The sequence below is a fragment of the Antechinus flavipes genome, chromosome 2 (assembly GCF_016432865.1).
Source record: "Antechinus flavipes isolate AdamAnt ecotype Samford, QLD, Australia chromosome 2, AdamAnt_v2, whole genome shotgun sequence".
Lineage (NCBI taxonomy): Eukaryota > Metazoa > Chordata > Mammalia > Dasyuromorphia > Dasyuridae > Antechinus > Antechinus flavipes.
Window position 1 is genome coordinate 272,847,786 of NC_067399.1, and position 13,099 is coordinate 272,860,884.

The 13,099-nt window shown below is 43.9% G+C and overlaps 1 protein-coding gene across 4 annotated transcripts in view; it reads right to left on the reverse strand.

Annotated features, from left to right (window-relative positions):
* PLCB2 (phospholipase C beta 2) overlaps nucleotides 1-13,099 on the reverse strand; it is a 39,556-nt gene that overhangs the window by 2,017 nt on the left and 24,440 nt on the right. For 2 of the 4 annotated variants that reach the window (XM_051977071.1, XM_051977075.1), the window contains 15 exons: nucleotides 12,308-12,392; nucleotides 12,029-12,153; nucleotides 11,298-11,452; nucleotides 10,432-10,596; nucleotides 9,086-9,185; nucleotides 7,552-7,656; nucleotides 7,163-7,257; nucleotides 6,763-6,859; nucleotides 5,663-5,707; nucleotides 2,839-3,049; nucleotides 2,349-2,520; nucleotides 1,556-1,632; nucleotides 784-879; nucleotides 544-601; nucleotides 42-128 (listed from right to left, as the gene is read on the reverse strand). In XM_051977071.1, the coding sequence (XP_051833031.1) occupies nucleotides 42-128; nucleotides 544-601; nucleotides 784-879; nucleotides 1,556-1,632; nucleotides 2,349-2,520; nucleotides 2,839-3,049; nucleotides 5,663-5,707; nucleotides 6,763-6,859; nucleotides 7,163-7,257; nucleotides 7,552-7,656; nucleotides 9,086-9,185; nucleotides 10,432-10,596; nucleotides 11,298-11,452; nucleotides 12,029-12,153; nucleotides 12,308-12,392 (1,673 nt within the window). The remainder of the gene's footprint in view (nucleotides 1-41; nucleotides 129-543; nucleotides 602-783; nucleotides 880-1,555; nucleotides 1,633-2,348; nucleotides 2,521-2,838; nucleotides 3,050-5,662; nucleotides 5,708-6,762; nucleotides 6,860-7,162; nucleotides 7,258-7,551; nucleotides 7,657-9,085; nucleotides 9,186-10,431; nucleotides 10,597-11,297; nucleotides 11,453-12,028; nucleotides 12,154-12,307; nucleotides 12,393-13,099) is intronic. The other 2 variants (XM_051977073.1, XM_051977074.1) reach the window with 2 other exon arrangements.

Here is a 13,099-nt window from a genome sequence, read left to right on the forward strand (position 1 = left end):
CCAGGAAAGGTGGAGGAATAAAGCAAGAAGCAGAGCCTTACCTTTTTCTCCTTCTCCCTAATCTGCTCCAAGCAAGCTGCCTGCTTTTCTTCCAGCCTCTCCTGGTGTCTCTCCAGGGTCTCTGTCATCTAGGCAGAAAGAGGGGTCCCCAAGAGGAGACCAAAGGAAGTCTCAAGCCCATTCTCAACAGGATCCACTTGGTTCTCCTCCAATCTCCATCCTCCTAATTCCCTGGTCTCAGAAAGGCTTCTCTTTCATATGCCATTCCTCACCTACCCAGGAGGGCTGTTCAGAAAACAGACTGGTACCCACAACCTCTTCAGCCCAAACCAATAGAATAACCAAGCCCAGAACAAGGGCAAATTCCAAATATATTTCCCCTGCAAATGTCAAAGACACTTGGAGAAGGGGAAAGGGAAAGATAAGTCTAAATTGAATGACTCTTAGACCTAGTCCCTCTCTCCATCCTTCCAGCTAGGAAAGGGGTAAACTTGTGCCCACCTGGGGCAGAAGTGGGGTTAGATTTTACAGGAGACTACTTGCCTGTTTGATGATGTGAACCACTTCCTGTATATGTGAGTTGTTAATTTCTCTCTTCAGTCTAGGAAAGGGAACAGATGGGGAAAATGAAAAGGAAGACTATTGAAAAGGAAATCCTACTCAGGTGAATCTGAGCTTGTTTGGGGAAGGGAAACATCCCAGGTTGGGCAGGGATAAGTCCAAAGGATCTGGTATCAGTGCCAAAAGAGGGAAAGCTAGGAATCCTGGCTCCTCCACCCTCACCTCTCCTGGGCCATCTTGTCACTGGTGATCTTGCTCATGGCCTGAATCCGTTCTAGCCTTTTGACTTCAAGCTTCTTCTTCATTTCTTTGGTGTTGCTGCCAGAGGAGAGAAGTTATGATGGTAGAATCAGACCTGAGAATCTTGAGAGGCAACATGTCATAGCCATGTGGATATGAAGTCAGGATGATCTGAATTCAAGTCCTGCTTCAGACACCCACTATTTCTGGGATGCTGGGCAAGTTCTATAACACTCTGTGCCTCAGTTTCCTCATCTGTAAGATGAGAGAATTGTACTCTAAGGATCCCTAAGTTTGAGCTAAATGAGTCTATTTGGCTTCCTAGAAAGGGAGAAAGGATTTACAAGAACTGTTACTGAGCAAAACAAGTAGAACCAGAAATACAGTGTATCCAGTAACAGCAAGATTGTGCAATGATCAATTCTGAAAGACTTGGGCATTTCAGTGATCTAAGACATTTCCAATAAGCTTTGGCTAGAAAATACCATCTGCATCCAGAGAGAGAACTACTGGAGACTGAATGTAAATCAGCACATGCTATGTTCACTTTTTTTCTTTTTCTTCTGTTTTTTTTTTTTTTCCGGTGGTTTTTCCCTTTTGTTCTGATTTTTCTCTCCTAACATGATTCATAAAGAAAAGTGTATTTTAAAAATTAATGTACCTGTATAACCAGAAAACAATAAAAAAGAAAAACAAGAAAGGGGGGAGTGGGGAGAACAACTGCAGCATCTCCATCTTGGGCTACCCTCCATACCTTTCTGCAGACTCCTTGAGAGCTTTAAGCTCAGCAGCTTGTCTCTCCTGGGCCAGCTCCATCACTTTGGTGATTTGCTGTGGGGAAGAAAGTACAGAGGGAAGAGCTTAGAGGAAAGACTTTCCTACTGATCCTCCCTGTCCTTAACCACTTGCTGTCAAGGGAAATAAAGGGAAATGACAGAGAATCATTTCAGTCAAGGGAGACCCCCTCATACAAGGAAAGAACACTGGGTTTGGATCAGAGGACAAGAGTTCCAGGAATCTCCACTCCAGCACTATTTAGCCTTGGACATGTAACTTCATTTCTATACGTCTCAGTTTCCTCATCCGTAAAATGAGGAATTAAGTAAATCTGTAAATTGAGTTAGAGCAGGAATTCTTAATTTTTTCTGTCATGGAACACTCTTGTGGTTGAGACAATCTTTCTTCTTTAGAATAAGATTTTTAAATGTATAAAATAAAATACATAGGATTACAAAAGAAGTTAATTATATTGAAATATACTTGTCAAAATTTTTTTAAAGTTTAAAGTCCAAATTAAACACCCTAGACTAGCTGATCTCTGAGGCCTCTTCCATCTTCAAATCTCTGCTCTTATGTTGGGAGCTGACATCTGGGTAATACTCCTCTCTTGGACTAAAATGTTTTCTGATACTTGGGGGTGGAAGAGGGGTGGACAGATAATCTATCTTCTGGCAAAATGGCCCGGTGGGTGCCATGTCTTCCAGTGGCCTTCAGCAAGAGGACCCAAATGCCAGGCTTTGATTTCCCAGGATTCCTGGTGCATATACCTCTGCGCCATGCTGTTCCTTGCGTTTCATGATGCTTTCATACTGCTCCTCCCCTTGCTGGTACAATTCTGTCTCCAGCTTCTCCTTCAGCTCTCGAACACGCCCATCTATACTTTCTGGCCCTTCCACTGGCCCCTGCCCAGCCTCACGGGTGTCCTCCCAAGGCAAGTTTCTGCAATGTCCAAAGAAATGCAAGACATTGAGACCCATGTCTGGGTTTTCTAAGCCCCAGGTCAATGTTCTAAGATCCAGTCCTGCCTCCAACAAATGAGTGCTACGGAATTCCTATATCACTCTCTCCCACCTTTTAGTCCTAGGAAAGAAACACTCATTGTTCCAAAGCCAGATGATGGTCACCTGTGTGCTTCTGGGTCCTGGGAGTAATTCTGCAACCCAGGAATCCAAAGTAGAGGGGATCAGCAGCCTCCTCTATTTGGATACAGAGATATAAGAAGTGGGACCAGGGTATAAAGTCCACCCTGACCATTACCTCTTCTTCCGGGATCCCTTTGTGACAGACAACTTCCTGCATCCACCCTGGGTGGTCAGTTCAGACTGTAAGCAAGCATATTTTTGCAGGAGTTCCTCCCAGCGCCGGACTCCCCGTCTCTCCAGTTCCCGAAGCTCCTTTTCCTGTCTTTTCTGAAGCTTCAGGAACCCTTTCAACTGCTGTAGCTCCTCCAGGCTGGCTGTCTGAGGTTCTATGAAACCCAAGTAGGATGGGTGGGAGGTATAGGAGGGGAGACAAATAATTTGTTACAACATAATTTGTTAAGGGAAGAGAGGGGACTTTTTGTGCCTCAGTGAGAAGTCCTTCTGTTTAACATTTTAAGAAAGAAGGAGGGAAGGAAGGAAGGAAGGAAAGAAGGAAGGAAGGAAGGAAGGAAAGAAAGGAAGGGAAGGAAGGAAGGAAGAAAGGAAGGAAGGAAGGAAGGAAAGAAATGAAGGGGAGGAAGGAAGGAAAGAAATGAAGGGGAGGAAGGAAGGAAAGAAAAGAAGGGAAGGAAGGAAGGAAGGAAAGAAATGAAGGGGAGGAAGGAAGGAAAGAAATGAAGGGGAGGAAGGAAGGAAAGAAAGGAAGGGGAGGAAGGAAGGAAAGAAAGGAAGGGAAGGAAGGAAGGAAGGAAAGAAAGGAAGGGAAGGAAGGAAGGAAGGAAAGAATTATTTCTTTGATTAAGCATCTACTATATGTCAGGCACTAGGACCAACCAGATGCAGCACTTTACAATTATCTTATTTTGTCCTCACAACAACCTAACAACTGAAGCAATCCAAAGGTAGAATGGACTGCCTAGGAAGTGGAGGATTCCCCCCCCCCCCAGAATATGGAGGGATCAGCTTGAAATGGCTTTAGGTAATCAATTGTTAAATTTTCAATGCAAGCATTTACACCTCAGAAATTGCCAAATGATAAAAGTGAGAACCCAATTTCCTATTGTGTTGGTTGTATAGACTGAAAAAAGTGATAACAAAAATATTGATAATGAAAATTAAACTCAAAAGTGTCATTTACATTTTCTTTTTTTGGAGAAAAATTAGCCATTTAAACCATTAAACTTTAGCCACTGATTACATACACATACACACACAGACACACACGCACGCACACACACGTCTTCAAGGAAAAATTAGATGATCATGTGTCAGGAGCACATGGTAATTCAGATATTTCAAGTGGTTCAGGGTTGAACTAGATGATTACTGAGACACATTCCTACTGGGAATTTATATCTATGTTAATATTTTATAGTCTTTTTTATCTTGTAAAGATGTGTCCTGGGTTGTGTGATTCCCTTCCTCAAGGGACAGAAGAAGCTATTACTTCAATGAGTGAGTGTGAAATAGAGTGGTAGATTCATTCTAGTGAATCAAGGTTGCTCTGCAGAAATCCTTTGAAACCAAGCGTCCCCAGTAGAGATCCTATTGATTGATGAGTAAGATAGAAATCAGGCAGAAAGAAAAGATAAAATTTCACTGGGAGAGGAAGAAAAAGGAAATCAATAAATGTGGTGCGTTAAAACCAAACATAGCCATAGGAAGAGGTAGGTGGTCAAGCTTAGAAAGGTGTCTTTCAGAGGCAAGGTGGTGCCTTGGACTTGTATTCAGATGATCTGAGCTCTGCCTCAGACACTTAACCAGACATTAGGCCTCGGGACTGAGTTTTCTAATTGATGAAATGTTAGATCTGAACTAAGTGATCTCTAAGGTTTCTTGCAGCTTTATCATTCTGTGGTTTGGGCCACTTAAGGTCAGAGATGAGAGGGATGGAGTTGCTAAGGATTCAGCTTGGGAAGTAGGTTACAGCATCCCAGAATTTCAGAGTTGGCTGGGACCTCAGTGACCATCTAGGCCACTTCATTACTGAAAGGAATTTCCCCACTACCTGCCAATTATAATGTACCTGATAAGTGGTCAGAATAGTTTAATTTAAGGAGGGAATTGGTCCCTGCTCCACCCCAGACCCCATCATAGCTGAAGTAGCTGACATAGTCACAGAAAGCAAAGAGCAGATAACAGAGGTAATGATGTGTTAATGTGTAAGCCACAAAGACCTCTTGCCTCACTGAATAGATTTCTTCTGTTTATGGGCTTGAAATTATGTGGATTTCTTCCAGAATGATACCTTTCCTCTTGTAAATAAAAATCCTTGTCTGAATTCTGAATGGCTCAGATGTGGCGAGGGAAAGCAGTGGGATTCTGAAAGCTACAGCTATCTCTAATTGGTAGTGCTTTGTATAGCCATCCTTAGACCTCTAACAAGATGAATTTGGAACTTCACATTGTAAAAATGACCCCTCAAAGCAGGGAAGACTTAGGGGTAAATTAATAAAATAATTTGTCAAGCTTAAAATGATATATAAATCTCAGTTATTATCATTATTACTAGAATTCTTTCATATTCCTCACAAACCCACACTTTCCTTGTAAGGGTTATCCCATTCTCCTGATCTAAGGACATTAACTTTCCTTTTTGGGAAGAACTAGAATCACTAGGAACAAAGAAAGAAAGTGGGGAAAGTGGTCCTTAGAATGTCTGCTAAATCTCAGACTTGACCCAGATAGATTTATTAATTATATTTTTAGAGCTAGGAGAAATTTCAGAGGCTATCTAATCCAACTCCCTTACCCCGCACCATTTATATATGAATAAACTGAAGCTGTGGAGATTAATGAACTTCTCGGGGTCACAACTGAGGTGTGATTTGAATCAGGTCCTTTGACCCCAGAGATAATGTTTTTTCCTCTAGACTAAGCTGCTCCTGACTCGGAGTTCTAGCCTTAAACTTTTTCTACATGCAGGAGGCCTGGCTTACCTGCTGCCTCTTTCATTGCTTCTTCCTTGAACCAGGTCATAGCTGCTGTAAAAACCAAAGGAAGCAGGACTTTGAAATTGTTCTGGCTTTCCTTTTAAGGAGAAGATTTGGGACTTTCTGGCCTTTCCCCCCTTCAAGGTTTGGGTATCTGACCTGACATTCTAATAGGTATCAGATCCCAGAGATTCCTTTCAGCAGCATTGGGGAGACAAGTGTTGTATATTCTCTGGACTCATGTAAATTCCCATAACTAAATATATTGACACAATCGATTCCCACTTATATGTTCAGGATAGGGATCCGTTTTTTCGTTTTATTTTTTTTCCCTCTCAGAAACCATTCACATCCCATTGACCATGCAGAAGAGTGTCTAGAGAGACAGTCACTGAACAATCATTTATTAAATATCCAATTCAGGAAATCTTAACCTTTTTATGTCATGGACTTTTCTGGCAGTCTAGTGGAGCCTATAGGCTTATCAGAATAATATTCTCAGATGTATAAGATAAAATTGGATTACCAAACAATTATTTTGAAGTACAATTATCAAAAAAATATATTTTTTTAAAATCAAGTTCACAGACACTAGGTTAGGAATCCCAGTTCTGATTTATGTCTAGCACTACATTGAGCACTTAAGATACAGAATTTAGTTAACACATACCCTCTGGCTGAATAGAGCTAACAGTTTAGTAGGGGAATAAGGAACAAACACAAATAACTATCCTATTTAGTATTGTATTCTATATTGCAGAAATACAAACAAAAGTGCTACTTTCTGTCTAAGTGAGTTGGAGGTTATAGGCTCCTGGAAATTTTCAGGGAAGGATTCATGGAGAAGGTAGCATTTGAGTTGGATTTTAAAGGAATTCAATGAGCAGGAGAGGGCAGAGGTCAAGAAAGAGCATTCCAGGCATGGGAAACAGTGTAAACCAAGCCATGGAAGTAGGAAAGCACAGGATACATTTAGGGGATAAGTGAGTAGTCCAATTTGACTGAAGGATCTGGTACTCAGAATTAAGTAATATGAGAAAAGAGGAATAACAAAATAATCCCAGCCTAAAATCTTACTGAAATCCTGCCCACCTGACCCTTAGTACCTGCAGGACCATTGGGTGAAGGGGCCATAGAGGAACCTGCAGAGATGAGGGTCCCATTGGCCTGGCCCAGAGCTGAGTTTCTGAGTGGCAAAAGCCTCTGTTATAGAGAGAAGAGATCAAAATGATCAGCACGGTCATAGGCACACTGATGCTCCCTTTTCTCAGAAACAGGATGCTGTTTCCCCAGGAGTGCTCTATTATTGGGAGGGATATAGAGAGAACCTGCACCAAGGAGCCTCTCCCCATTTCCCAAGACCCCTTCAACCCTCTCTCCCCCGCAGTGGAAGGGAACTCCTTTAGGGATTGATGGTTTCCCCAGTTGAAACATCCTTCCTCTCCCTCATCCCAAGACAACTAAAGCCCTCCTGCCTCTTCCTACTCAGTACCAGAGAGAACTCACGTCAGGAGCGTCATCCCCAGGGTCCTGCAGCTTTACTGATTTCTTGTCTTGTGCATTGAAGAATTTGATGGGGTTGGCAAGAGCCACAGTCAGATCTAAGGGCAGAGGGAGACATTATGGGTCTGTACAAAGGCTGAACTGTGATCCCTGCCATCTCTATTCTTCCTCCCTCACTAGGGCCACCTCCCTAAGCTGCCCCAAGAGAACCAGGAATATACTCCATCCCTTCCCTGAGGGAGCTGGGACATAAAGCATGATGGAGAAGCAGAAAGGGGGGGAGAGTGTGCTTTTTTCCCATAGGGAGGCAACCAACCTCCTTGCCTTGCTTTCCTTCCTACGGCCACTCCCCAACCCCATCCATCAAGGTTTTGAGACTTAGAGGCTCCTACCTGCCCAGGTATCAGGCACATAGTCTTTCATTTCCAGGAAAACAAAGAGCGCAGGCATAGTGAGGGGCATGTTGCTCTCGCTCCTGAGGCACAAGTGGTGGTATCCTGCCAGAACATAGGAGGGTCTTGGACCAATGGCCTCTCATCCCTCTTACACATCCTGAGGTTGGCCTCCTGGCCAAGGTATCAGGCTCTTACTTATATCAAGGTAGATTCAGTACAGTGCCTGGCACATCATAGATGCTTAATAAATGCTTGATTGATCGATTGACTATTTAGGGGAAGCAGCATAGCATACTATTGAAATCCCAGGATCTGGATTCAAATCTTGACTAATAAAATAAATACAAATGTGATATTAGGACAAATCACTTAACCTCTTTGTGCCTCAGTTTCCTTATCTGTAAAATTAGGGTATTAAATTAGGCAACTCATTAGATACCTTTTAATTCTAGATCTATGATTCTTGGCCAGTAAGACATTCAAAGATGGTATGGTTTAAATTATAGAGATTCTAGATTAAGCTTTTTTTGTGGATCATGGATCTCTTTGTTAGTCTGGTGAAGCCTACAGACTCCTCAAAATAATGCTTTTAAATAGTTGAAGCAAATGTTACAATTCAGTTAGAGGTTGTTGAAAATAGAGATGTATTTTTTTCTCATCTAAAATCCCCTGAAATTACTCAAGGCTGTAGATCTTGCATTAAGAATCTCTAAATTAGTGAAGAAAGTAGTGGGCCTGACCCTCAAAGGCTAAGTCCCAGCTAGACCCATTATTTACTGGATATATCACTCCAGATAAATCATTTAGACTCACTTTGTTCATCTGCAAAATTGTACCTCTACTATCTCCTTCCTGCGGTTGTGCTAAGGGGCTTTGTAAGTATTAAAGAAGTGGGATAAATGTACAATGTTATTCCTGTTATTACTGAGAACCAGCAAGCAGAGTCGATTAAGTGCCAGCCTTAGAGCCAGCCTGGATTCAGCGCCATCTCTAATTCATTCTGGCTGCTGACTTTGGCCAAGTCTTCTCAGGGTTTGGTCAACTGTGATGCTATGAGCTGCAGATCAGCCTTGGTAGAAGGGGCTTTTCTCATCTGAGAAGCCCCTAAACCAATCAAATCAAAGTCTAGTCCCTCCCTCTTTTCTTCTTATTCCAGAATAAAAATTCCATTGCTGTTCCTTTCCCTTCTTTTCTAAGCACTAGAAATGTTGGTTAATCTACAATCAGGTTCCTAGACAAATGCCCATCTATCCTCTGAGACTGTCCAGTCCTTTCTTCCATTTTCCCAGTCCAGATTCTACTCAAGCTGTGCTGGTTGAGGGCCCCCTCCCTCCAAACTACAAATACTTACATCTGGGAAGCAGGGGGTACCATGGCTCTGCCTTCTGACTTGGTGTAGGTGAGAGTTCAGTCTAAGGGATCCCGCTTTCTTCCTCCCACATGTACCCCACCTGCTCCCACACCATCACTTTTCCTGGCCTTTCCCTCTTTCCCATGGCCAGGCTAGGGTCTCTGAGGGTGATCCTCTTACCTGACTGCAGGGCATGGACAGGGATAATTCGGTGCCCAATGAATTTGCCTCCTTCCTCCAGTACTGCCACTCTCAGAGAGGCCAGTTCTGGCATCATGATCTGGGGAGAGGAGAACCAATTTGGGGTAAGGAAAGGCAGCTCTAGGAGGCTAGAAGAGGCCGAGTTCTCCATCTTCATCAGTTCCAAGGTCCTAGAGTGCTTGCAGTGGGAGATGAGGTGGGAAATGGAAGTAGGAGGAAGGCAATAGTGCTAGGCAAAAAGATCAGTGCCTGATTCTCGATGTCCAAGTCTGTATAACTGGAATATTTTACCAGACCTGGCTAAATATATGCAAAAGGAAGCTTCCCAACTCGATGCTCTAAAGCCTTTCAATCCCTAGTTATCCAATCTGGGCTCAACAACATCTGAATATTTCATAGTCCTGCCTGTCACATAGACCTGGTTTTATGGCAGTCTGGAAAAGAAAAGGTATCCTGAAAAATACCAGACCTATAAGTAGGCTAAGATGAACAGAGCTTTGTCCCAAGGCATCAGAATTTAGCAATCTCTTAATAATGCTTTGTCTCCAACAGCATTGAAACCAACTTATAGCAACAAGTTAGCAAGAATAATTAATTAAAATAAAAATGTACCAGATGGTCTGCGTCCTCCCCCAGTGGCTGTACCCTAGGTAAGCGCATCTCTAATCTCATCCTACTCCATGCTTCATCATAGAAGCCTCAAGGTGAAGTTTCTGCCTATAGAAAACAGGGTCTCTGCCCTCACCTGTCCTGCTCCTGTCATGGGGAGGATCTTAGGGTCTCGTACCTCATAGAATCTTGTGTCCCAACTTCCTTCATTTTAATTCCTTCAGCTGAATTTCTCTTTAAAAACTTAACTTGAGGACAATTTTTTCCAAAGCTTGTTCCAGGTATTAAAATTGCTAGTTATATCTCTAGTTTTGTCTAGTGGGAAAAGGGGCTCTGGTAGGTGTGCCATTGGGCAGAAGACCGGGTGATCTACCAGTGATCTCTATGATCCTACAGTCCTATAAGAGTCAAATGCGGGGCCCCAGGTGTCCCCATGTCACTAAAAAACATTGCATTCCATCCTCATAGAGAGCACCTCACTAACCACAGACTCATCTACCTACTGGGCTAACTTGGTTTCTCAAGGTTACAAAAGAGAGGAAAGGGAAGGAGGGAATGGGAGTGGGTAGAGAAGGCAGGGAATGGCACTAACCCTGTAGGCATCCATTCATCTCATTAATTTCTTCATCCTTGTAGATAGAATTCTGGCTCTAGTGGAGAGGCTTATGACCTTGACTCCTGAATCTGTGCCCCACACTGTTCCCCCACTCTCCTACCTTTTCAAAGACAAAGGGGTCCTCTTTCCAGACGGGATTTATGGAGTTGGCACTGGGTGTCAGTTTGGTGCGGTAACGTCTTTTGGGGTCTCCAGGCAAACCGAACACCTCCACCTCCACATAAGTTCGGACACTTCGTTCTGACAGAAACTGCCCAGAAATTACCTATTGAGCAAGGACAGGGAAGGGAGGAGTGGAGAAATGTTAGGAGGGGTTCCAGCCTCCGTTCCCCTATTCAAGGCCTCTTTGGAGAAGGACTGGCAGTTCTCTACCTCTAGGGTTTCATACAAGAACTATAAGGAAACCTGGGGGTGGGGTGGGGAGGGTCTCCCCATTCTATTCTGGACACATGGAAGAAACAAGGTGTCCAGTAGTTAGCATTATAATCTGCAACTCTGGGATTCTGAACACCAGCTCTGCTCTGCTAGATGAACTCAGAGATGATCTGCCTCAGTTTCCCCTGTGGTCAGTGTAATTGAGAATCTTTACTAGTACAGGGTACCTACTGCCCCCACACAGCCCTTACTTGTCTCATCCCTTCTCCCTTCCCTTCAACCCAACCTCCAGCCCTCCTCCTCTGTTTCCATGGGGATTAAGAGGCAGCCTCCAGTACTGAGGAGGAGGCAGTTTCCAAGGTAACCTGCTCCTGCAGGAAGCTGTTTGAAGCTGCTTGGGTTGAGGTTTTTTGGAATCTCAGGAGAGGGGGAGGAAGGGAAGGAGTACCACCTTCCCCCCAACTCCCCTAGACTCATCACCCAAGTCATTAATTCAACCCACTCTCCTGAACCACTGCTCCCTTGGGGCTACTCACCCTCCCCCATACATTCCCACCCCAACCAGGCCCTGGCTCCTTCCAGGGTTCTTGCCGTGATGGAGAGAGTTGTGGCCACCACCACATCGATGCGGTCCACAGAGAAGGGGTCGAACTGCTTGTCTGGTCGGCGCATGAACTCATGCTTGAGAAGGTAGCCACTCTGCCCATTGAACTCAAACAGTGCCATGTTCTGCTGCATGGGCATATCTAAATGCATGGGAAGATGGACAACAAAAAGTCCATTGTGACCACCGAGCACTGGCCAGATAGTGGGACAGTGACAAGGAGAACTGACCAGCAAAATCTTTGTTTCTACTTCCATTTCTAGCTTGTTAAGCAGGGCTTGACTCTGCCTCTCTCCATTCCAGTGTGTTTTTGTTCTTCCTTCCTCAAAGGAGAGGAAAGAATGATGGAAAATGAGTGACACACATGAGAAGGCCTCCGATCAGGGTTCTTTGCTACATCCCTGCTCTTTCTCCTTAAGGAAGGACCACAGACACGGGGCTCAAGAGGGAGCTAGGGTTTTGGCAGGAAAAGAATAACAAAACAGGTAGGAAAGGAGGCATCCCCCAATATAGCCCCAAACATACACACACGCACAAACATGAGCCAACATATATAATTGCAGACACGTACTCTCTCAAGCTTTGTCTATGTAGGCAATCACTATAAACAGCATAGGGACATGGGCTAGTGCTGAGGGTGAGGGAAGGAGAAGGAAGATGGTGGTGGGTGCTAGGTAAAGAACTGCCCAGACCATAAACTACTAGGATCTATACTCACCCATAGTCTGGAAATTGAGGGCAACCATTTGACAGCCTGCATTCCAGAACATCTGGGGAGAGTAGTTAGATGAGTCCATTCGGGTACCCTTAGGGTAGATCCGACTCATTTGGCGCTTATTGTAGCTGTGCTGTGTATAGGACTCTGGCCAGCAAGTCAGAGGGACCCCAACTACCCCCGCCCAGCTCTCCCACAGAGGATTTCTCCCAGATGGTCCAAATGACAACCTTCCCTGAAAATAAATCCAATGGTCCCACCCATCTGCAACTTCAAGGATACTCCACAAACTGCACAGGGGACTTGGTGAGCAGGTCGTAAGCTTTCAGCTCCGTGAAGGAAGAGATGACATAACTCCGATTCTTCTCTGGGGTGGGTAAGAAATTTTCAATAGGTTCCTTTCATCGCTAGCCCCCTGCTGAGAACCTACCCTCCTGACTGGGAACTATTTTGTTCTGTTAACTGCATCCCCCTCCCAATCCCAAGACCCTGAGGCAACATGGTAAAGGGAGATGGGTTTGGATCCCAATTCAATCATTATTTATTATCTGTATCAAATCCAACATGACACCTTAACCTGTCTGGGCCCTATTTTCCTCCTCTATAAAATGAAGGGGTTGACAGAGATGATCCCTGTGGTCTCCTTCAAACTAGCATCTTATGAGAATGGAGGGAAGTGGCAACATAAGCTAATTATGAAATTGGGAGGGAATAAGGAAAAGGAGAAGCATTTATTAATCACCTACTGTGTCCAAACACTGTGCTGAGCACTTTACAAATATTAATACATTTAATACTCAAACAAGCCTAAAATGTTGGTACTATTATGAACTCCATTTTGCAGTGGAGGAAACTGAGGCAGATAGCAGTTAAGTGATTTGACCAGGATCACACAGCTGGTAAGTATCTCTGAGATTAGATGAACTCAGGACTTCCTTACTCTAATCCCAGTGCTCTATCCATTTCATCAAACAACTGTCTCTGTGTGCTAACATGTGTAGTTTCTTTAGCTCCCTTTCAGCTGCTAGTAAATACAGTGTTAAACTTAGAGTCAAGATGTCAAGTCAAATCATG